Here is a 25,270-nt window from a genome sequence, read left to right on the forward strand (position 1 = left end):
TAGCGAAGGACTGGCTGTGGTGCCTCTGCCAGCAAAAACGGAGCATGGGAGCCCCTTGTGCATCCACCCCAAGCTCAGTTTTTGCTGGCAGAGGGTTGCAGGAAGCCGTCGCGGCCGAAAACAGAGCCTCAATGAGTGATGTTTGTTTGTTTGTTTGTTTATTTATTTGGTTTGTCAATCGCTTACAACAGGGGTCTCCAACCTTGGTGACTTTAAGCCTGGAGGACTTCAACTCCCAGAATTCCCCAGCCAGCTGGCTGGGGAATTCTGGGAGTTGAAGTCCACCAGGCTTAAAGTCGCCAAGGTTGGAGATCCCTGGTTTACAAGATAACAGGTATAAGTATAAACATAGTTATGAATACATGAAATGGATACGTATAAGAAAAATTAAAAAAAGAAACAATAGGACAGGGACGGTAGGCACGTTGGTGTGCTTATGCACGCCCCCTACAGCAGGGGTCCCCAACCGCCGGTCCGCGGACCGGTACCGGTCCAGCGGAACAAGCCTTACCGGGCCGCTGGTTGCTGGCGCCGCCATCTTTTTGGTAAAAAGCGCTTCCGGTGAGCTTTTCCGGGTAGAAAGCTCACCGAAGCGCTTTTTCGTCATAAAAGATGGCGGCGCCAGCGCTCGATGAGCTTTTCCGGGTAGAAAGCCATTTCTACCGAAAAAGCTCACGGAGCGCATAGCGCCGCCATCTTTTGACGAAACAGCGCCCGGTGACGTCACCGGAAGTGCCTTTTCGTCATAAAAAGATGGCGGTGCCCAGTTGACGCCGGTACCGGGCCGCGGCGCCCAGCTGATGCCGGAACCGGGCCGCGGCGTCGAAAAGGTTGGGGATCCCTGCCCTACAGACCTCTTAGGAAAAGGGTGAGGTCAACAGTAGACAGTCTAAGGTTAAAGTTTTTGGGGTTTGGGGAAGAAACCACAGAGTCAGGTAGAGTATTCCAGACATTGACCACTCTGTTGCTGAAGTCGTATTTCCTGCAATCAAGTTTGGTGCGGTTAACCTTGAGTTTGTATTTATTGTGTGTTCTTGTGCTGTTACGGTTGAAGCTGAAGTATTCATTGACAGGTAGGACATTGCAATGTATGGTTTTATATCCTATATTTAGATCGGACTGAAGGCAGCGTAGTTTTAGGTTTTCTAGGTCTAGTATTTCAAGTCTGGTGGCATAAGGTATTCTGCAACGAGTAGAGGAGTGGAGAACTCTTCTCGTGAAATATATGTTGAGTTGCCATGCCCCCTGGCCACGCCCTGAGTTCAAATACAACCCTGATGCGGCCCTCAATGAAATCGAGTTTGACACCCCTGGCTTAGTCTATTCAATCCTTTATGTTCCACTGATTAAAAAGTTCTGTGCAATTCCTTTAAAACATTTAAGGCTTCCATCTGCGGGTGGCAAATGCATTCTGGAAGAGCTGCGATGAAAGAAAATGAATTCAGGGGTGAATTGCTGGCTGTTTGCAGTTGAAGGGTGGGTGTTGTTCGGCACTGGAAGGTGTCACATTCTGATAAACAACCACAACCTAAAGAAATGAGAAATGGGGGTTTTAAGGCCATTTGTTTTTGTACTTCTATTTTTATTACACAGTAAAGGCATGCAGAGTCACTCTGGATAGTGAGAGGATGGCATATATATTTAATAAATAAAACAAATAAATACAATTAAATTTTTATCCATATATTTCTCATTCCATAGCTCACAGACTAGAGGTCCTCAGCTTTCCAACAGCTTTGCAAACAGTCTACTGACTACTTCTAGCTGCCCTTATTTTGAATAAAGCAGTTGGATTCCATTATGAAGGGGAATTTGGGTTTTCACTGGAGAATAAAGATAGCTCTGTCTCTCTTTAAAGCAGCTGCGTCCTTTTCTGTTTTGCATGTCTGGAACTACCTCCCAAGTCCCAGAAAAAGATCCAGATGCTTTAAGGACTTCAACACAGCCGCTAGGTCCAAGTTCCTATACATTCCAAAGCAATTTTTGAAATTCACCTTGAAGTGCTATCTGTATCATTTGTAGATGAGGTGGTGGCACTTAATTGGGCAGGGGGAACCTTACCTCCTCCCCTGCTAACTAGAGATGAAAGCTGGGCTCACTGAGGTTTCTAGGTTGGTTTATTTTCTTTAGGTTTATTACAATATGAGAATCTATCCACTAGGATTCAGAATCCTTGATTTGCAACATAGTACGGTGCCAGTTTGGTCCAACGGTCAAGCACTTGGCTAGAAAATGGAAGGCCGTGAGTTCAAGTCTCATCTTAGCCATGAAAGCTAGCTGGCTGACTTTGGGGTAGTCATAATCCCTCAACCCAACCCTTCCTACAAGATTGCTGTTGTTGGGCAACAGGAGAAGAAAGGTGTGTTGGATATGCTTCCTTCCTTGAGTTATTTGTAAATAATAATAGATGGGGATGAATGAATGAATGATTGAATGAATGGATGGATATGTGAAGCCCAATGATTACTTCGTTCTATAGCACACTTTGTATATCATGTAAACTAGAATTGTATGTTGATTGGCTACTCTTTTACTACCACTATGATTATTATATTCTACCATTAACTGCCAAAATCCTACTATTCCATGTTATTCAACAAAGTATCAAAAAGCCATATTTCTGAATCCCTTTAATTAACTAATCATCTTCCTTTGGAATCTTACCGTTTCAGTGAAGGGATCTCGGCAAAGAATCTTACAGCCAAAAGACGCAAGTGAGATGGAGATGCAAAACTCCAGGATGGCCAACACAATAAGAAAAATCAATATTCCCTTACCGATATTCTACCAATGAAAGAGAAAAGTAATATATCCATTTTTGTACATGCAGATAGGCACACATATCTCCAATTGTAGAGTAAGGAAGATGACCTGGATGAGATACTGTATGCAGAGTTCTGTCTTGTCTGGGCAAAAAGGGGGATGAAGCTTTTTTTTTTTTTAAATTGAGAGCAATGAAATGCTATTTAAAAGTGCCTCTGCAGGCACCTCCCTAATTTGATGCAGTATACAGAGGGAAGAGGGGCAGGCCAAACAGGCTTGTAAGATTCTGATTGAGCCTCGGTGGTGCAGTGCTTAGATTGCAGTACTGCAGGCTACTTCTGCTGACTGCCGGCTGACTTCCATTTGGCAATTCAAATCCCACCAGGCTCAAGGTTGACTCAGCCTTCCATCCTTCCGAGGTGAGTAAAATGAGGACCCAAAATTGTTAGGGGCCATAGGCTGACTCTGTAAACCGCTTAGAAAGGGATGGAAAGCACTGTGAAGCAGCATATAAGTCTAAGTGCTATTGCTATTCTGTTGTTACAGCCAGTTTCTATACAAATAGTTATACCCTTCCTGCAGAATTGATTCCTAGTTTGGTCTAGCTTGTGAGACTCAGAAATATCTTCTGGGTATATAGTCAAGGTGGGATATCTAATTTGAGCACAACAAGCAAAAAATGCAACCTAGTTTTTTTAAAAAAAAAATTGGTCAAAAACAGTCAAAGGCCAGCCTCAACAACGGAATCAAAGCTCCAGCTAGTTTTTTTTTTTTAATGCACATATAAAATTCTGGCAAAACACTAATTGCTCTCTTACTGCTGCCACCTTGAATTCTTGGTTATGCCCTGCAGATGTGCTGGTTGCAGCTGCTTTGAAAGGATTGGGAGGGAAAACCCCCCAGAAGAGACAACCTCTAAAGGGCAACATTCCTGCCATTCCTTTCTATGGCTAAATCTCTTTGGGATTGATTTTTGACACCACAAACTCCAAAATGTTATGCCTCCACCTAGAGAACACCATGAGCTCCCTCCTCCTTCTTCTCTGGTCCTGTTGAAACTGATGGGGTTCTGTGGAAGGTCACAACAAGCATATAAAAAGGCATACCTGGATTTCATCACATTTTTCCTTAGTGTCGTAATGATGATAGTTGCAGTTGTTGCCAAAATTAAATGGAAGCAAGGGGCTGACTGAGAAAGACAGGAATACGATGCCAAGGCCAGCTGTAATGGCACTTATTGCATTCATTGCCAGCATACCTTTCACCTAGGAGGGACCAAAATAATAATAATAATAATAAACACACAAGCACAAACACACAAAGTGACTATATTGCAATCCAAATTTCTCCAATGGCACAAAGAGCGGAAGAGTTCAGATGGCTTTCAGTTTTGGATTTGCTTTAGCCAGAAAAGGTGAGGCTGATAACTTCTACACCAGGGGTCGGCAACCTTAAACACTCAAAGAGCCATTTGGACCCGTTTCCCACAGAAAAGAAAACACTGGGAGCCACAAAACCCTTCCCGTGACTATTTCCTGAGTGGCCACAAAATTAGCATGTATAGTTGAATTAAAGATTCTGTTTTCTTCTGAAACTTTTCTTTTCTTGGATTTATCCATGGTTAGCCTACTGGGGGTCAAAAAGCTCAATAAATCGCATGCCGGCAGGTATCAAACATTGACAATCATGATGCCTATTTTGAGAGACGGGGAGCCGCAGCAGAGGGATGAAAGAGCCACATGCGGCTCCAGAGCCACAGGTTGCTGACCCCTGCTCTACACCCATGTAAGAATGGCTCAACTCCTTTGTATACCTTTCCAGTGGTGCTGTTTGGACACACATTTGCATACCAGACCCTCCACCTGACCACTGTGGAGGAAGAGAGACAACTTCTAGATATTTACTTCCATGGAATATTCAATCAGAGACGGAGACACAGAACATCTTTGTCATAAAGTGGAAAAAAAAGAGATTCGCAAAAGACCTGCAGCTTCCAAAAAGGGAATTCGGGAGAGAGACTCTTGAACAAGAAGCCACAACTATCATGATGCTTGCTTGGATGTTAATGATACAGGAACATCAGAAATCCACCAAGCTCACAATTGGTAACCCAGTGGGTTGCAACTCTTCAGATAAGAGGCTTTTAAAGCCATGGCCTTTACTTGTCTCCCATAGGTTAATAATTACCAGAGGGATCTTGGGATTCCGAGCAGCTGCCACAGTTAAGGATCCAGAAATAATGTGCTGAAAGAAAAGAAAAAGCAAATCAACATGGCTCCATCCCCAGAGGATCAGATTTGCAGACTTCTCTCTTCCATCACAGACTGATTGTCAGGGTTCTAAGTAATACACCCATAACAGATAGAACTCAAGGCAGGTAAATTCCTCAAAGAACTGTTTTATTGGATATATCATACTGGCACAGGCTAGTGAAAACTGACCCTAAAGATTCCGACGGTTTTCACCAAGTTAAAAGTAAAAGTTTTCTCTCTTCCCCAGTCAGTCAGTCACATGGTCCAATCAGCGTGTCTTCCAGTTGCTTGGTTACATCATTCCACCCCTCACCAACCACCTGTGTGAATGTCCTTGGTTCCCAGGGGAAAGTATTTTGTTTTGGCTACAAACCCCATCTATCTCTATTCCCCCCTCCCTATGCCTCAGCTTCAGTGTGGCAACACTGAAGCTCAGAAAATGGCCTTGGTTAGGGCCGCTTTAGGTTTGACTCCTGTAATCTCTCTCCCACCTTAATTTGCTCCTTACAATGAGCCACGGTGGCGTAGTGGTTCGAGTGCAGTACTGCAAGCTCCTTCTGCTGACTGCCGACTGCCTGCAATTTGGCAGTTCAAATCTCACCAGGCTGAAGGTTGACTCAGCCTTCCATCCTTCTGAGGTCAGTAAAATGAGGACCCAGATGGTTGGGGGCAATAGGCTGACTCTGTAAACCACTTAGAGAAAGCTGTAAAAGCACTGTAAAGCAGTATGTAAGTCTAAAAGCTACTGCTACTGTTCACTGCTCATTAAGCACTGACATTTTTTGTGCTGAACCTCAATCAATTTTTCCCTACTCCAGTTGAAGATGCTGCTGCTTTAAGGCACTGCAGGCAGGAGCTACATTCATAGAACTTTTGTACAACACAGCATAGCAGTAATGTTCAGCAATATTTTTCCCTTGTCTCTATGATAAAAAAAAAACAAAGGTCTCCAGATGCTGCAAACAACTACACTCAAGCTCATGGTTCCCATGACTTTCAATTTCCTGCTGGCTTCCCCATTGACTTTGCTCATCAGAAGCAGGGTGTGAAAGTAACAAATGGCAATCATGTGTCACGGGATAATGCAGACCAGTTGTTGAGTGTTTGAGACATGATTCTATGACAATTGGGGAGGGGGCTCTGCAATGGCCACAAGATTGAGGACTGGTCATCAGTCCCCTTTGTTCAGTGGCACTACAACTTCAAACAGTCTACCGTGCACCATGGAGAGTATTTCAACTTACTGCACCTGTGTCTGGTTTGCCAATTGCACAGTGGCAGGTAGGAGAGTGCTCCAGAGGATTAAAATCATTGCCCAGAAGATCATTGCTTGCCCTCTCTCCTCTTGGAAAAGTTTTATAGCTCCCGCTGCCTTAAGAAAGTTCAAAACATCCTTAAAGATCCATCTCATCCTGGGAACCCTTTTTTAAAAAACTATTACCATCTGGCAGGTGGTACAGGAAAATAAAAACAAGGACAAATAGGCTGAAAAACAGCTTCTATCCCAGGGCATTCTATTGAATTCTACTCTATAGCGCAATATTAATGCAATATCCAGGGGTTTTCAATTCAAGGTATAGAATGCGAAGGAGGTGAGTTTGTGCTTTGTTGTTTATAGTTATAATGTACACTGAAGATGGTATTTAATTTCATTGTACGAGGTGCAGTGACAACAAAGTTAACTAACTACTAACTAGTCACTGAATGTGGTGGTTGGTTGGTAAGTAAGAACTAGCTATACAATAGGAGCCAAGGAGATTACTTCTATTTGTATAATCTCTTAATTCAGAGGTTTTTAGAAATTTGGAGACCGGACATAAGACAAAAATGGAACTAGCCAAGCAATCCTTTTTCTGAAGTAAAGTCTGTAAAAAGATTTGGAGAAACCAAAAGTGGCTAAACTATAGCTCCACACATCCTTCAGCAAAGACCAGGTTGCTATGATGTGCAGTTCAACATCGGGATCCTGAGTTATTGTGTTGAATTGTATCAATACATGATCATGTAAAATTACCAAGATTCCACCCCAATAGAGTATTTTTATAAGCAGGGAAAATTACCAAGATTCCACCCCAATAGGGTATCTTTATAAGCAGGAAGTAAGTAGAATCACCATGATCAATAAAGTTGAACAGGATTCCAAAAACTATTCCTATGATTCCTGTTAATATCTGTGTAATCTGCAAATAGAGAAAGTAATAATTTTGATTTTAGTCATCGCTTTCAAGTCACACACCACAAGCAGAGCAGGAGGGCAGAGAGACATGCCAAAGCCTGATTACATTTTATCCCATCACTTCCCAAAACTTTAAACTTTAATAAAACTATACAAGATTTTTAAAATGGTATATCTAACTATAAAGGCCATTCACCTGCAGATATGACCTTCCCACAATGTGGAAACCCAACAATACTTAAGATGCCCCTGAACTATAACTCCCAGCATCTGTTGGTATTGGCCACTGGCTTGGATCCCTAATGTTCACCAATCTCTGCCAAACCTATTTCTTTCTTCATTTTATCTTAGCTACTGGCCAGAAGGAGTCACTATGACTATGCAGTCACTTTCCTACTTGTTGGGACTCATCAGGCATAGATATTTTTATGTTCAATCCATACATAGCACAGTTTATCATATTCTTTCACTCATTCTTTTCTGTTTCAAATTTCAATCTTTTTACACTTTAGCAATTACATGTTCATCATTGTACCCAATTCTATTTCAAACTCAGTCATGCTCCGTGATGATTCAATCACGGTCTGCATATACTGAATTTTAACATATACTTTGTGCCTGAAGGAAAGGCACAAAGCTAGTTCTGGAAAAAGCCAATTTGTAACTTCAGCAAGTCAGAGGAATGCAACTGTTATCTCTAGTGGTTGGAGTCCTGCGTCATACAAATCAGCTCATTCTGTCTCTCTCTAATCTTTTGCCTAATTGCTTTCTTGCCCTTGGCAGGAATGAGCATGGGTGGCACTCCAGAAATACAACTCCCAGCATCCTCCAGGACTGGTCCCACTCACTGCAGCTGTTGGGAGTCACTTATTCTCCTCTGGAAGACCATCCATGTTTCCCAACCTTGCAGAACGGGCAAGACATTCACAGACTAAACTAAACAGGAACGTCCATTCCTCTGATTTAACTGCCCTGCAAGGATGGGGGCAGCTGTGACCACACTTAGATTTCCAAGAGTCATTTGAAAGGAGGCAAACCATCATTCCCATCACTCATCTTCGTACTCACCCCCAGGGCCACAGGTTCACCCTGATAAAACTTCTTTACTGGGACCGGATCATCAGGCTCAAGGGAGGAAAACTGGGGGCCTTTATCTAGGACCACAGGAGAATCCATGCTGGGCTTTTCAAGAATGGAGGCTCCTTTAAGCTGGCCAAGTCAGCAATACTGGAGACCATAGAAAGAAAGGAAGGAAGGGGGGGGAGAAACAGAGAACGTATAAAAGAAACCATCCCCTCCTTTTAATTCCCCATTCCTCAATATTTAAGTGCTGCACGAAGAATGCAGTTTGCAGTACTGTATCACCATGCAAGAGGCTTCCAAAGCTGCTAGGTGACCTTTAGCAACTTCCCAAGAGTTTCTTTCACCTCTGACATCAGCATTTCGAAGAGGCGGAACCTCCCCAATCCACCCTCTATCATAGATTTACGGGACCTTTCTTGCATGCAACACACTTAGCGAAAGTTACTTAATTCACATGCTGTTGGTGCACATCCATGCCACCAACGGGGCTGGAAACACGCCGATGCCAAAACCGCCTCCCCGGCAAAAAAAGCAAAACCAAACCAACAAACCCGAAGCCATCTTAAAACGCACGGGATTAAGTCCATCGTCCGAAGGAAGGTTGCGGGTTCAAACCTCAACAGCCACCCCGGAAACCCACAATCTACCGCCCCGAGCACGCGTCGAGCCATCGCTCAGCTGCCAGCGCGGGTCGTGGGAAACCAGGAGACGACGAGCTTCTTTACGAGGCGCGGGAGAGAAGCGGCCCCAATCCAAAGAGCCGCCGCAGAAGGAAGCGCAGAAGCGGCATCCAGAACCGGCGCGCCTCTTCGCGCTGCCGTCCCCGCGTGGCAGCCCCTTTCCCTGCCCACCGACTGCCGCCTCCGCGACTCCGGAAGGACGGAGAGGAGCGAGTTGGCCGCCCTGCCTCCCGCACCCGCACCCGGCACCCGCACCCGCCCTTGGGACTGAGGCTGACCCGCTGGGCTCGGCGACGTTCCGTCTTCTCGTCCGGCCCGGCCGCTGCTCAACCGCGGGGCCCAGCCTTTCTTCGAGGCCCGTCGGAAAGGAGGTGTTTACAAACCCAGAGCTCTCCGGGGCCTCCGAAGCTTTTCTGCTTCCTGATGATTACCTCACTTTGTGTTGTGATGCAAACGGATAACGAACTAGAAAAAACTTCGCAAGGTGGATGGAAACAGGAAGACAAGGGATAAGGTGGATGGATGGATGGGATCAAGGGGACCCTAAGCATGTCCTGGGAAGACCTGCGGATTGTTGCCTGTTATGCCTATGCGTCAAGAGTCAAGCCCACTTGTGCCATCTACCTACCTACCTACCTTACAGTCATCATCTCTGTAAGAGACCAGAAGTTCAATCTACACCAGTTATTTTACTAGAATAAAACTGGAATGTAAAATTATTCACTTTTTCCTTAACACTTTCCTTTGTGGTTGCAAAATGATGTCTGTTAATAAAGAACTATTCAGCAGGCTTGTCCAAACATTGTACATTTTTGGCATGAGAAACTCTTTCCCTCTGGAATTTTTTTGATGCATGGATGGGGGGGAAGAAATGGGGGAAACATATAATTATGTAAAAACACACTTTGTCTCTACTCTCCCTTTGCCATGCTTTCTTTGTGGAGGTCAACCTGGTTTTTTGTTTGTTTTTTAAAGTTCAGGAAAGGATGGAACTCTAACTTAAAAAGCCCAAATTCTAAAAGCAGCCTGGTTGGACATCTTTTTAATTTAGAAACTCAAAAAGCTACAAAAACATTTCTGCTGCCACCTTCTGTTTAAAATCTTCCAAGGTCTTTTCTTTTATGGTTTCGCTTTTTTTTTTTGTTCCCATGCTTTTAGCAGGGAACTTTTCATTTTGAAAAGTCATATTAAGTTCTGTTTATACTTTCCTAAACATTTCTTTCCAGACATATGTGAGGCAGGCTTGGGCTGGTTTTGTTTTGTGTTTGAGATGGATGGATATTTGCAGTTCCACCCTTGCACAAGTATTTTTAAAACATTCAAGAAAATACAGGTACAATCATACAGCTGTTATGTATTAGATATAAAATCATCTAGAATTTTCATTTCCTGTTGCTTTGGTTAACTCCCCTAAGAAGATTCCCCAGGATCACTTCTGTAATTTCTACCTCAAAAAAAAAAAAAAAAAAAGCAAACTTCAGTTTATCTCAACAGTTCAGAAGCAACATTTCAAGAAAATGCTTTTTATTTTTAAGGATAGTTGTATGACTTAACATTAACGTTTTTCAGCCTTGGCAATTTTAATATGTGTGGACTTCAATATGGATGACTGGGGAATTCTAGAAGTTGAAGTCTACAGGTCTTAAAAGTTTCCAAGTTTGAAAAACACTGGCCTACAACATATGATCAATCTGTAGGGTGATACTCTGCTTGAGTTTTGGAGGTTTTTGTTTTTTTAAAAATTGTTTTGAAGTGAAGCTGGGTACAAACTCTAGCCATAATCTAGAAAAGGTTTTGCATCACAGTCATGGTGCTTACCACTCGATAGACTAACCCTCAAAGCAACATGAAATAAAATATATGCATCTAACAATAAAAATTAGTTTTAACGAAGTATCAGTACTGGGACCTTCTCTTTCTCTCTCTGTGTGTGTGAGAGAGAGAAGAAGAAGAGAGAGACAGACAGACAGACAGAGAGACAGACAAACACTGGCCCCAGGCCATCCATATGGCTTTGTGCCTAAGAAGGGACTAGCCAGACTAGATAAGGTCTGGATTCTGTCAACAGCAAATATCATTAAATACAAACTGCATCAACCATAAATATATCATTTGTTTTATTTGTTGCTGCTGCTTTCCCATTTTATGCAATATAAATTATTTGGTCCTTCAACATCATTGAGCAACACTTTTGTCACTGATTATATGAGTTATGTTATTCGTGGCCAACTTTGCCCCTGAAGACTGTAATGCGATAAGCCGAATGTCCCTTGGCATGATGGGAAGAGATATTAGCTGGGGTTGTTCAAGATGAATTACAAACTACGAAGGCAGAATCCACCCATTATGAGGAACCAAAGTCAAATAGACCAGATTATGGTTTAATGTATGTTAACCCAGAGAACTATTTTTTTTTATAAAACCACCTCCTCCTTTCTTTTTCTGAATCTTTCCACCTTGTCATCCAATTTGACAACTTCCAGATCCCAGTGATAACAGCTTTGCTAACATAGCTTCTTTCAGAATGAGGGTATGTAAATATAACCCACACCCACATCAAGCCAAAGACAGCACAGAGTCAACGTCAGGAAACAAACCACACCAAAAATCTATTGAGAGAACAGAACTTGAGATTTCTTGGCAGAGAATTTGGATGGACAAGTTTTGCTAAGCAACCAAGAACAATAGTCATTATACACATCGCCCTGACCTCAGGCAGGCGGAGAAAGGAACAATGAATTTCCAGGCCTTGTGGTTGTGCCAAGGAACTAGTTTAATGTAACAAAAAGATAATTTAGGGAGAGGGCAATAAAAATGGACTTATGTTGTAGGATCATCATAAGCACAAATGGAAAGGATGGATAGCAGGAAAATCGTTTTGGGAGACCAAACATTTTTTTCATCATAAGAAAGGATGCCCCCTGGTGGCGCCAAAGCATCCTCAGTGCAGTCTTCAGAGGCTTCAGGCAAAGACGTTTCAAGCAAGAGACACAGCGTATGTTCTGTAAAAATAAGAAATCAGGATCAGAGTTGGTCACGCATGAGAATCAGACAAATGTTTCTCAAGCACAGTTTTATTCTTCCGTTCCGTTTTTCACGTGATCAAGTGCACAAAGATAAGGGGATAGAGTAGGCAACACAGCTGTAGGTTTACCTTGCCCGCTTATTCCCTCGGCATCGTGGAAATTTCCCATGTTTACCACCTGAAGAGAAAAGGAAGCAAACAAAGTATTTGAGGAATGCTCTTTCCTAAAGTTCAGAACCAAATGGGAAGAGATGGCATGTCAGCTGCTTCTTACACTAATGCTTGGGTACACTAAGGTGCTTGCATTGTGGTTGAGCATACCTGGAATGCCAGAACCTCCTCACTTTGCCCTAGAGTTTGCTTTATGATAAAAATAAATGGCAGCCTACGTAGCATCTTTAAACCCATCAAGGCATTGGAATCATGGTGGAAAACAGTGCCCTAAACCACGTGCTTCCCAGAGGCCTTTCCTGAACATTAAATAATATGTAACTCTTTTGATTTGAAATTCACCATCCAGATTTTCTTTGGAATGGAATGGATAAGCAGCCATACAAATTGATAGCAAAGTTAAATGTTCCCACCTAAACGTTGCCTTTTTTTTCTGAAGTACTTCTGATTTCAAATGGTGATATTAATGGTGTGATGTTGTATTCTAGCATTTTCAGTTATGCAGATAATATTGCTGAGAAAGCTAATACAAAACCAGTGTAATGAAGTGATTAACGTTAACTATAATTGTTAAAACTAAACTAGTGTTGTAAGGCAATGACATGAAACATGGTTCTGTTCTTTTGTTCCATCATTCTCTTTCCACCCTCAGTTAATAAGATACAATTCATTCATTCATTCCAGTCTCTCAGGCTTACAAGTAAGAATGAGGATGCCCAAGATGAATAGGATGGCAGCAGCTACTAAACCCCATTTGCGCAAGGAATAATAATCTGCAAGGCAAACAGAGAAAAGTCAATAGTCTGGAATATCTGGAACTGAAAAGAGACAACATTTCAAAAGCATCTATTGAAGTTTGACGGGAAGGCACTGCATCTAACCTGCTTCTCAAATCATTCATTTTTCCTGACTTTAGCTAGTATTTTGAATCATGAACAAACCAAATAAGATGGGTTTGCACAACATGCAAAGCTACCAAAATACCCTCAAATGATTTTTTTTAAAAACCCACTGACCAAGCTTAACAAGTTGTGTGGATGTAGCCACTAAGTTACCAGCATATCAGGTTTTAGCAAGTGGTATAACTAGAAAATCTATAAAATGTGTAACATCTTTAGGCAAAGTATGAAATGTCTGTGTTATTTTTAATATGCTATATACTTTCCCTAGACAGTGTTGTCAAATGAGTGCCAGAATCTCTCTCTGTTGGCCATCAATATTTGGAGAAACCTCAGGTGCCTCATCCCAACATATGTATATGTTACCAGTAATCTATGAAAAGGTGGCACAGCATATAGAATGCCTAGGAAATCTATAAAATGTGTAACATCTTTAGGCAAAGTATGAAATGTCTGTGTTATTTTTAATATGCTATATACTTTCCTAGACATTGTAATGGTATATAGTACCTAGGCATTATGCAGAATGACAAGAACTACAGTATTTAAATAAAGTATGAAAAGAGAGTTATGAAAATCCTAACCCTAATCTAAACTCTTTATTGAAAAAACATATGAAAATGAACGAAGAAATGCAGAATAAAGTACAGGACTTTCTTACTGAAAGAAACAAGAGAAAAAGACCAGTATTGATGCCTACTCGTTGCAACAAGAAAGGTTAGCATGGCATTTTAGTGGGAGTATTTTATACTTTGCCAGTTTGCCTTCTGGCATTGAAAAGAGTGTCTAGGATATGTGTGAAATATAAAGTGTTTCATACTTTGATGTCCCATTTTTGGAATTCTATAGATTTCCCAGATAAAATGCTTAATTTCACACATTGATAGTAACATATACATTTTATTTTAGTATTTTCTCTCTCAAACCATTTTTTTACAGGATCACAGGAGTTTGGAAATCTCCCTTCAAGGTTTTTCCTTTGTTTAACCCAGTTTGAAACTCACCATAAGTGAAAATATCACGATATTCTTTCATCTCAGCATCTATGGAAAGAAGAGGAAAGCACATTGATGTGGAAATTTTTCAGAATTGAAAAACATATTTTTCAGCACTTACTTGAGTTAAGATTGTAGATTTTATTGTTCAGTAGATGTTAATGTGTTACCGTAGATCTTCATTAATGTTGATAAAGAGTCTGTCATCTTGGAACAGTTTGCCCAGCATGGCAAACAATTTAGAAATCTTTAAATCTTTCATAAATAATTAAAGAAATACCTCTTCACTTTTCTTGGTCAACTGATGGTAGCTGAGGTGTGGAATCTTCTGGAAAAGATAATGCCGGAGGAAAATTTTACTATGCCAAGAAAATCATCCTTGAAAGTTCTGTTCCTCTGTGAAAGAGGCTTCACAGACTTTTTTTGGTCTGATTTTCAGGGCATTTTAGAATTTATTTCAAAATTCTTTGTGTTCTTTGGACTCACAGTTGTGACCTCACCTGGAGTGTTCTTGAATTGCACAATGCTTGTGCTGAGAGCCACTGTCACTTCAGCTGGTATTGTCACTTCTATAACAAGTCAAGAAAAGAGTGCCATTAGAAAAGAATTGTTACTTTGTGGATTTTCCCTATCCACTTGATGTTTTTTTTTATAATCAAGCTCTACAGATTCCTCAACTAAGCATTAAGCAGAGAAAGGAAATCCGTAACCTTAATTCCAACGTTCAAATATGTTTTTATGTCAGCTCACAAATTGTGGCTTAAGTCTCATGCTGGGTTTGGACATCAATCAAAACTGTTCTCTTTGACTGGTCTGATTGAATGACAACAACTGCCAATAGGAACAAATGAACTATGTACACTAAACATATAACAATGTCCGCAATTACATACCACTTGTTGATACAGTCTCTTGCAGAAAGGTTAAATTTTCTGGATTGTGACTTTCATTTGTTAACATCCCTGTCATAGAAAAACAAAGCATGGAGAAGGAAAATATATTAAACAGACGAATTTCTCTCAAGCCCTAAGGTTACATTTCAACTGATGGTTAAACATCAGTTCCATCCAGTTGCCCCAACTCTACCCCGAGTTAAGAGATTACAAGTTCATAAAAAGGGAGGGTTTTTTAATGAATACAAGTGACCCAGTGATCATTTTAAAGGCTGAATAGTAAAGACTATAGCTCTGGGTTGAAATGTTTGGTTCCCAGTGTTCCCTAAAACTTTTTTTTCTCTTCCTGCATTTTATTACCAGGCTAGATAACATCAACAGTGCAATGGGGAAACTGAGTTTGCTGAAATTGGTTTTAACTGCCTTAACTACTATACTAAACTGGCTCTCTATCATGTTGTTGTTTAACTCATTTAACTTTAGCAAGATTTTGAAGCAGCACCCTAGGGAAATCAGCCCTTTTGTCCCACCAATTAGTTATCTTCTCAAAATACAACTTCAGAGAAGCAAAATTATCTAGGGATGGGAAATATATACTTAATTAGTACACAAATGCTAGCTTAGTTGAATAAGATTGGCTATTGCCAGCTATTTTGGCAAAAGACTCACCAACAGTACTCAGAAAAAATTCTGTTGTGGTTTGAAATCCTTTGGCATCTTCTTCCTTCTGAACTATCAAAGCTGGACTTCCTGAAACTGAATCAAGATGGAGGCAGCTTAATATCCCTTTTCTGTCTGACTCTTTTGTCTATATCTTCAATCTTTTCTCCAAATTGCTCAGGACAGTGCAACTTCCCATTTTATTCTTACCACACCCTTGAGCAATGTTTTCAACCTTGTCAACTTTTAAGACATATAGACTTCAACTTCAGACATGTGGACTTCAGCTCCCAGAAATTCTGGGAGTTGAAACCCACAAGTCTTAAAGTTGCCAAGGTTGGACATTCCTGCTGTAGTCCAAAAGCCAAGGAGTGGAAACTACAAACAGAAATTCAGTATGTATAAACAAAGCTGGAGGTCAACGTGGAGTAACAGGACTCAAATTTGGACCACATCTGGAAAGGGAGGAGTAACAAGTGAAATTGAAGTATAGAGTGTAGGAATTAGAATTCTACATAACAGTCCACTAGTTGTTCCCTGTTTTCCACCCAGATATCATGTGAACATTCTGCTGTCAGGGGTCATGTTCAGTCCTTTTCGGAAGGTCCCCCACAAAGCTCTGTCCCCTCTCCCAAAATGGTTTCAGAAGCTGGAATTTTGCAGATGTTGGATTTTTCCACAACGCTAGTGTTGCCTCCTGTTTGTATGTGAGTGAGCTACTTCACTACAGAGATAATTGCAATCAGGTCTGAACTTCAGAAGTAGATCAAAATTCAGACGCTTGACTCATATTTATGACGGTCACAGTGTCCCAGAGTCACGTGGTCCCCTTTCATGACTTTGCGACAAGCAAAGTCAACAGGGAAGCCAGATTCACGTAACAACCATGTTATTAACTTAACAACTGCCATGATTCACTTAACAACTGTGGCAAGAAAGGTTATAAAATGGGGCAAACTTACTTAACAACTATCTTGTTTAGTAACAGAAATTTTGGGCTCAATGTTGGTTGTAATGTTGGTCAATTATTTGATGCCAGGATAGTCATTCTTCCTCCATAACATGTCCCAAACTCCCTTCTTCTCCTTTGTAGTAAGTTTAGGATGCCAATTGGCTACATTTCCTCACCTTTCTTTCTGCCAGCAGTTTGCAAATATTTAAAAATAATTTTTAAAAAGACAACCTGGTTCTCGGCTTTGCAACGCATGCAGAAAAAATGTGAAATTGTCACTATAGATTCTTTTAAAAAAGAAATGTGGAAAATGCTAGCATATGTTTTGGCTTATTTAAAGAGAATTAATTTTCATCTTAACAGTAAAATTAATCACAATATTTTTTATCTGAAATCTCCAAATGTCTTCTTTCCCACCTCTTGTGGGCATTAAAGGAAAAAGGAAAACAGGAAATGATAAAAGGGGGTCCCTGCATAGTTTTCTTTCTTGTTCCTCTCCCTGTCTTGATTTATTTGGATGCATCTTTATAAATTACATATACGTTTATCAAAAATTTCCCATGCTGGTTGCAAATTACATTGACTAAGAACAAGGATAAATCAGTGGGTAACTTCCAGGTAAATGTTTCTCTATAAATTTAAGAAAAGCACAACAAAAAAGCCCTGTACTACAATTAAATAAAAATATATTTTAGAATCTCTGATAAATATAAGACAGCTGAACAGATATGGACTGAATTGTCGTCATAGTGCTAGTAAGCAAACACTCCAGATAAGAGATGCAAAATTATACAATGGGATGTCTATGGAGATTCTCAGTCATCCAGGTCATGGTTGTCCCAAAGGTGCTTTTTCAAGCGGAAACTGGACTTTCTGGTTTTTCTTTGAAGAAGTTTTGCTTCTTATCCAAGAAGCTTCTTCAGCTCTGACTGGATGGTGGGAAACTCTTGAAAAATATACTATGGGATCTTTTTCTTACATTGTGGGGGATGGGAGAACCATACTCTGCTTGATATTTTGTCAGTCCTGCCAGGGTGCAGATAAAATGGCTTTAGAAAGTATAAATAACTGATCTTTGGATCACCCAGGTGATCCTCCTCTCAAATTCTAAGCTTTAAGTTGCTAGGTTTTCCTGTAACCCTGAAAGATTCCCATGCATCAGATAGCATATCAAGACCCCTGTCAAAAATAGCATCTTACCTTGGGCAACCACAGGAGTTGTGAAATGTGCGAGGGCAAGTAGGGCAAAAAAAATGAACTAGAGGAAAAAACAGAATTATGAAACAACTGTGATGTATTTTCTAACTCTGTCCCATGATTCCACCCCTGAATCACAACATAAACAATCCAGAAAGATTTATCATCAAAACCAACATGGGACATGTTAAATTTATAAACCAAGTGCAAATCTCACCTATACCACAGAGTAGGCAATTGCCTTAGTACAGGATTCACTAAAGATAATTTATGGGAGTCATATATTTTAGTTTGTCCAAATTCAGAATAGCAGATGCTGAGATGCAGAATGTTAATTGGTTTTAGAGTGGTGGAAAAACACTGTCTTGTTCCTCATCTGCAGATATTTATATGTTTAAAGCAAGTTACTTTTTTTTTTTCATTATGAAAGTTTTCCAGATTTTCAGAATGGGTCCATATTCCATTAACGTACTGGTCATTTTAAAAATTAGCTTGGATTAAACAATATGCAATCAACCTATTTTCCCTGTCCACATTTATTAATTCCAATATGAATAACTGAAATCAAAAACTGGATCGTGTATTTCTGTAATGAACCAACAGAATCTAATTCTCAACATCTATTTAAATAGCAGTCTTTTAAAAACTCAAATTCATCCTTTAATCCAACAAATAAAAAAACTTAAAAGTGGCATTTCTGTTCTAATTGTTTCTGAATGCTCACCAACGTGGCACTCATCAATGAAAAAAATGAAGAAACCCTTGAAAATTATAGTTCTTTAACAAAAACATCTTAATCTAGAAGTTCATCAAAACCCATAAATAGACTCACATGGATGAGAGAAAATATTTTCCTATCAGAATATAGATAATTCAAATATTTCCTCCCTCCTTTTTTAGCACTGTATTGCAGTGTGCTAACACAAACAAAACTTAATGCCTGATCACATAAATCTGACATTTGGAAAGCAATAGAACAGGTTTGGAGGCACATTTATACACTTATACTCACACACTCACAAAATTCCTACCCTACATGTTGCGTTGTTCTGTCTTAAGTGACTGCTTCACAACGTAACGGGCATTTCTGGTTTGTTCCAAAGCTCTGACGAAGTTCATAGTTCCATGTAGATCCAAGCCTCCAGAGCTGGAAAAATACTGATATTTCCACCCAGCGGAACAGATCCTTCTTTCACTGAGACAGCTGAAGATATTGTAGTTTGTTGGAGAAAAACTCCTAAAAACGTGCACGCCATAGTGCTGCTATCTGCAAAGGCTGTTTGGAGTTGTCAGCCAGCCAAAGTCCTCGTCACAAAAGACCGTTGGGGTTGACAGAAACCTAGTGTGGCCTCTCACTTTTGCAACATAAGGCTGGGTGGATTTGGATCCCTCTTCTACGGGATTCCTGCCAATCTACTGTAGCCTACACATCCCTGAAATTAACTATCCCCTTCCTGGCTTTTAGCTTTGTAATTGAGAAGGCAAATGACTTTTCTCTGCTCATATTTGCTTTCTCGATTGTGTATACACAAACATGCACACAAATACATACATAGAGCACCAGCAGAAGTTCGAAAGTTTGAAATTGCTCTAACTCTGAAGCCTAAAGTTTTGGAATCTGCCGTTACGGCTGAACCATTATGCTCTCTCCACCCATCATTAACTATAACATAAAGTTCTCGTCTATTGTATGAAAAAAAACTTCCTGCGAACAAACCGAAGATGGTGAAAAAGGCATTTCAGGGCTAACAAAAAAAGTGGGGAGAAATGAATCTCCCTGTGCTTTTCTGTCTGCCTTCTGGTTTACAACCCTGCTTTTCTGCTTACCGCTGATTTTCCATCTCTTCCCATGCCTTTCTCGGTGGAACATGTGGTTTTCATTCACTGCCACTACCACCCCCCACCTCTTTTACCCAGAGTCAGGTTCTTCAACTCAAAGAGTTAACTTCCAGCAAGGAATTTCCCAGCTAACACATTGTTCCAGAGACAGGAAACCGAAAGAAGGAGAGTGGTAGTTATTGTTAGAAAGGAAACTGGGAATAGGGGTCGCTCACCTTCATGACGGCTGCTTCACAGCCCTTGGAGTGTGGCATGTCGAGCATCTGGAAGGGAACGAAAGGCCGCACCAATCATTTCCTCTTCTTGCCACTTCCTGGCCCCGGAGAGTGGGTGCGTGAGTCACAAGACACGTGCTCCGACATTTCTAAGTGTGTGGGGTATGTATATACAAAGACCAGCAGCATACATGTACAGTATGTGCCTTTCAGAAGGGACCAGTGCATTGGCCGGAAATACAAGCGTTCTCTGTTCAGGACAATTCACAGTAACCCAATCTCGGGCTGTTCATCAGAGAAGAACAAAGGCAACCTGGTTTTTCTTCACTCTTTCTCTGCAAGGCTGAGCGAGTGGAAGAAAAGTGGCCTGGTTCTTCCCCAACATTGATGGCTACAAAATGTTGAGCACTGTGTTGTAGAGAAAGAACATTGAGAAAACTCTTTTCAATGAGCAGGTTGGCAGGGCAACCTAAACCAACTAAACTGATGATCAGAACAACCAAGTGGTACTTAAGAGATTTATACAGCCTCCCAACTCACATGCAGCAACAATTAAAAATCTGTAATTTAAAATCCCACTCCCATGGCAGCAACAAAATAATCAGACAAGGCTCTTGATCGGGTCTGAAGCGCACAGAGAAATCTATGTTTTCAAGACCGTATTATAATGCCAATTCTTGCCTTTTTCCAAAATGGGCATGAAAAGCTTTGTTGGAAAGAAGATGGAAAGTATAATGCTGCATCCAATTCACAGGTGTAGTGTTTCAAAGCAGGTGGGTCCAGACTCACCAAGGGAGCGCTTTAAGATGTTTTAATCAAGGGCATCCAAATTCTGGCCACAAGGCTACCCAAGGGGAATAATGATCAGAACTATATTTTATTAATATAAATTTAATGGAGTTTTGTTTTGTTTTAGAAATCACCTATGCCCTTGTCCTGACTGGTGTGGCCTTCAACCTGAAACAGATGGTGCATGTAATTTTGCATATCCTATTTGGGTTATGAAAGAGGTTATTTATCTCCTGCAGACCTCGTCTGCATTTAAATACCATTACTTTGGCCATTAATACAATCTTTTGAAACTATCTCATGGTTAGTGGCCACTGAAACATGGCAGCACCTGTCATTAATTGCTTGTGTGTTATGGATGACAATGTTTTTGAATCTGTTCCAGATCTGCTCGTGGTAATCAAAAATGCTTGGACAGCAGCAAGTCTAGAATGAATCAACAATTGGACAATATCTTTACTAAGACAACCTGCATGTCACAACACCTTCCAGACTCTTAATCAGATTGTTTGGTAGAAAAAACAAGAGTGGAAAACAAAATGTTTTTAAATCCATCATTTTAAAACAAAACAGCACACACAAAAATGCCTCCAATCTCTCCAATTTCCTGGTGTATCTGTGAATAGCAAAACATATCTATTTATAGCTATCAGTACAATATCCATTGGCAGCACAGTAATGGATTATGAGGCTAACTGCTTTCCTCTCCTCGAAAGGATGTTTTAATAGGAGCTCTCATCCATATCCCTGCACAAGGCACTTCACACGTCTTGTTGTGCCATTGCGCCCTCTGCTGATCTTTCAACCTGCAAGGAAATGTCAGGAAAGGGACAATTGATGGTGGCAACATTTTCGCACCCACTTCAACCCCCACCGCAATGGCAGCCAATCTAGCTTGGCTATTCATTCACAGCTGGTCCTCTGCCAGCACTCCACCCTTGCCACTAGTCCCCCATCCTTCCTTGGTGTATGATCATGGCTGATTCAGCCAGGGAGACTTAATCCAGGCTGATTCACAGTGCAGGACAACTAAATGCCAGCCAGTATCCTTGCTGAGGGATGGGCCAGACACCCTTGTTACATTTATGCCTACTTTTTTTACCATAATTACTTTGTGTGTTTTTTTAAACAAAACTTCGCTAAAGCATGCTGTGTAGGATAAGTTTTAGCGAGGCCCAAAGGTTTCTGCAGTAGTAAACCACTGTTGCCAAAAGTACCTGTCAGGCTTCTTGGCTAAATACAAGCATTGGAAAGTTAATGAAACTGACTTACCTTTGTCTTTGTCTGCTTGTCAGTTGCAATTCATTTCATGTAGAGTGCCTTTGAAATAAAAAAAAAAGGCATCAAATGACCACCTGATGTTCAGAAACTAGAAAACCAAATTCATCAATTTTACCAAGAGGCATTTACTTTCACTCTTTCTACGAGTGAAAGAAGCAAGATACAACAAATTGGAATGTTGTATCCTTGAGAATACCTCAGACTGCGGGTTATGTTCCCAAAGATATGACCTCCAGTCCCAGGAGTTTCTCTTACTCTCCAGGAACCAAAAAGCATCCCTAAAATTGCCTCAGGTCCTGAGAGCTTGCTTTCCTGCAAGAAAGTCAGGTCAGTTCCTGGATCTGAAGCAATTTTAGGTAACTTTTGCCACTAGTTCCTTTAAGTAGCTAATCCTCTACATCAGGGGTGTCCAACCTTGGCAACTTTAAGACTTGTGGACTTCAACTCCCAGAATTCCTCAGCCAGCTTTGCTGGCTGAGAATTCTGGGAGTTGAAGTCCACAAGTCTTAAAGTTGCCAAGGTTGACACCCCTCTCTACATGTTTTGTTTCTTTTAAGGACTTGAGCTTTGGCTAGAATTACCTCAGGTCCCAAGAATTGGCTTTATACCTGTGAGCAAAGCCAGCTCCTGGACTTGAAGTAATTTTAGTTAACTTTTGCCTTAGGCTCAAGTAGCTAGTGCTAGTTCTACATCTTTTGCTTTTTTTTAGTTTACTGTAGATTAGATTGAATTGGATTAGGGGAGGGGAAAGTAGAGTATAGGCTTTATTGGGCAAGTGTGATTTTAGACACAAGGACTTTTTTTTTTTCAAAGAACTTGAACCTAAAATTACTTCAGGCCCCAAGAATTCATTTTATTTCGGGCCATGGTCAGCTTCTGAGGCCATTTTTCCTTTAAAACTATTTTTAAATCTGATGAGTTTGGGTGGTTTGGTCCTTTTAACAGGACATGGCTGAGATTATATCAGCCAATATTTTACTTTAAGAACTTGAGCCTTGGCTAGAATTATCCCAGGTCCCAAGAATTGCCTTTATTTCTGAAAACAAGGTAAACTCCTGGACCTGAACTAGTTTTAGTTAACTTTTGCCTTTACTTGAAGTTGCTAGTCCTCTATGTGCTTTGCTTCTTTAGAATAGAATGTTTCATTTGGCTAATACTTTATTTGACCAAGGAATTCAAGGACTTGAGCTTTGAATAAAATTATCTCAGGTCCCAAGAATTCACTTTATTCCTAAAAGCAAGGTCAGCTCCTGAGGTAAATTTACCTTTAAATCTTTTTTTTTATTATTCTGACTTTCCTGTGGTGGTTTGGTCCTTTCAATAGGACATGGCTGAGATTACCTCTAAGAACTTAAATTTTGGCTAAAAGTACCTCAAGATTTGACTTTATTTCAAGAAAATAAGATCAACTCCTGGACCTGAAGTAATTTTAGTTAACTTTTGCCTTTAGTTACTTGAAACAGTTGGTCCTCTACATGTTTTGTTTAAGAAGTTGAACCTTGGCTAAAATTTCTTCTGATCCCAAAGAGTTGACTTTATTCAAAAAAGTAAGGTCAACTAGAGACTGAAACAATTTTGCATTTAAGCCAATTTTAACTTACGGTATTCACCTGCTGTAGTTTAGCCCACCTGGCTAAAATTGCCTCAGCTTCGTTCTCCTAAAAGCTATTTCTAAATCACCTGTGGTGGTTTGGTCCTTTTTTTTAACAGGACATGGCTGAGATTACCTCAGCTTCCACCAATATTTTACTCCTAAAAACTTGACCCTTGGCTAAAGGTATTCAGGAGCCAGAAGTTTGCCTTATTCCCTGAGGGAAACCACCTCGTGGGACTGAGGTAACTCACCATAGGTGAAGCTGTGGTATTGGAGCCCTTTAAATTAGACACCTTTCAGATATTACCTCAGCCACCCACTGGCATTTTACTCCCAAGAATATACGCCATGGTTAAAATTACCACAGGTAATATCTTTACTCGCTGAGAATAGGCTATTAATTAGCTCCCCTCCGTATCTCACAATGTCTAAGAGCTTCAGCTAGAATTACTTCAGAGCGCAAAGGCACAAAGTCTTTGGCTGCAGACCCGCAATCGGGAGAGATTATTTATTATTTCTTATTAAGCTCTCCCACATCCGCAGCATCTTCTCTTTCGAGAAACAAGAGAAGCAACCACTTCTGCAACACGCTCACATTTTTACCTCAGCCTGAGCAGCCCGCTGCCTTTTTAAAGTGTCCCCGCCCTTCGGAGGGAGTGGGTGGGAGAGGCCGCTCAGCCAATCCGAGGGACGAGTTTCCAAAGCAGCCAATCACAGCAGAGGTGGGTGTGGAGAAGAGCACCAGGAGGCGGTCCGAGAGCGCTGGGCGGGAAGTGGCTCATCATGGGTAGGTGGTCTGCGACCGCTCAGGTGAGGGCGATTGAAGGCAGGGACTCGGTCTGCACATGTGTGTTTGAGTGTGAGTGAGTGCGTAATGCCACCTTCTCTAGGCTTCGCCCCACCTGCGACCCTTTGGACCAGGGGTCTCCAACCATGGCAACTTTAAGACTTGTGGACTTCAACTCCCAGAATTCCTCAGCCCGCAAAGCTGTTCAGTTCAGTTACAATGGCACTGAAAAAAAGTGATTTATGACCATTTTTCACACTTCCGGCCACTGCAGTATCCTCATGGTCACGTGGTTTACATTCAAATGCTTTACAACTGTCTCATATTTATGATGGTTACAGTGTCCTAAGGTCTTGTGATCCCCTTTTGCGACCTTCTGACAAGCAAAGTCAATGGGGAAGTCAGATTCACTGAACAACTAACGTAACAATGACAGCTATTCACTTAACAAATGTGGCAAGAAAAGTGGTAAAATGGGGCAAAACTCACTTAACAAATGTCTCACTTAGCAACATACATTTGGGACTCAATTGTGGCTGTAAGTTGCAGGCTATATTTGTTTTTTTCCTTTTGTCTGCTTCCATTTAGAGGCCATCCAGAGGTTTGCAGTCCGAATTGGACACCTTTAAATAGATAGAGGATAGAATTCTTTATTGGCCAAGTGTGGTTGGACACACAATCTTGGTGCAAATGCTCTCAGTGTACATAAAAGAAAAGATACATTCGTCAAGAGTCAAGAATCATCAGGTACAACACTTAATAATAGTCATAGGGTACAATAAGCAATCAAAGGGGGCGTGCATAAGCGCACCAACGTGCCTACCGTCCCTGTCCTATTGTTTCTCTTATTCTTCTTTTATTTTTCTTATATGTACCCATTTCATGTATTCACAACTATGTATACACTTATACTTATTATCTTGTAAACAATTGGCAAATCAAATCAAATAAATAAATAAATAAATAAATAAATCATACTAGGAAACAGTCCATATAGATTGTAAGGATACAAGCGACAA

At 40.8% G+C, this 25,270-nt stretch overlaps 2 protein-coding genes across 5 annotated transcripts; both read right to left on the reverse strand.

Annotated features, from left to right (window-relative positions):
• Window positions 1-843: 843 nt before the first annotated feature.
• On the reverse strand, window positions 844-9,401 carry LOC113423726 (membrane-spanning 4-domains subfamily A member 4A-like). 4 transcript variants are annotated; one of them, XM_087970903.1, is made up of 7 exons: window positions 9,233-9,400; window positions 8,260-8,418; window positions 7,076-7,195; window positions 4,951-5,007; window positions 3,870-4,028; window positions 2,665-2,784; window positions 844-1,528 (listed from the first exon to the last, which is right to left on the reverse strand). In XM_087970903.1, exons 2-7 carry the CDS (start codon window positions 8,365-8,367, stop codon window positions 1,442-1,444), a joined length of 651 nt encoding a protein of 216 aa, XP_087827029.1. In that variant the 5' UTR covers window positions 8,368-8,418; window positions 9,233-9,400; the 3' UTR covers window positions 844-1,441. The 4 variants fall into 4 exon arrangements, with proteins under 4 accessions (XP_087827029.1, XP_087827030.1, XP_087827032.1 ...); XM_087970904.1 differs by having other exon boundaries at window positions 846-1,528; window positions 8,848-9,401; XM_087970906.1 differs by lacking the exon at window positions 7,076-7,195 and having other exon boundaries at window positions 897-1,528; window positions 8,848-9,401.
• Window positions 9,402-11,709: 2,308 nt separating this feature from the next.
• LOC113423725 (uncharacterized) lies at window positions 11,710-15,013 on the reverse strand. The gene is made up of 7 exons (XM_087970396.1): window positions 14,938-15,013; window positions 14,545-14,613; window positions 14,347-14,403; window positions 14,054-14,092; window positions 12,849-12,923; window positions 12,109-12,157; window positions 11,710-11,956 (listed from the first exon to the last, which is right to left on the reverse strand). The coding sequence occupies exons 1-7, from the start codon at window positions 15,011-15,013 to the stop codon at window positions 11,932-11,934; spliced, it is 390 nt and encodes a 129-aa protein (XP_087826522.1). The 3' UTR covers window positions 11,710-11,931.
• Window positions 15,014-25,270: the final 10,257 nt, after the last annotated feature.

The sequence above is a fragment of the Notechis scutatus genome, chromosome 8 (assembly GCF_049901735.1).
Source record: "Notechis scutatus isolate UNSWTSFEM ecotype Mainland chromosome 8, rNotScu1.2, whole genome shotgun sequence".
NCBI classification, from domain to species: domain Eukaryota; kingdom Metazoa; phylum Chordata; class Lepidosauria; order Squamata; family Elapidae; genus Notechis; species Notechis scutatus.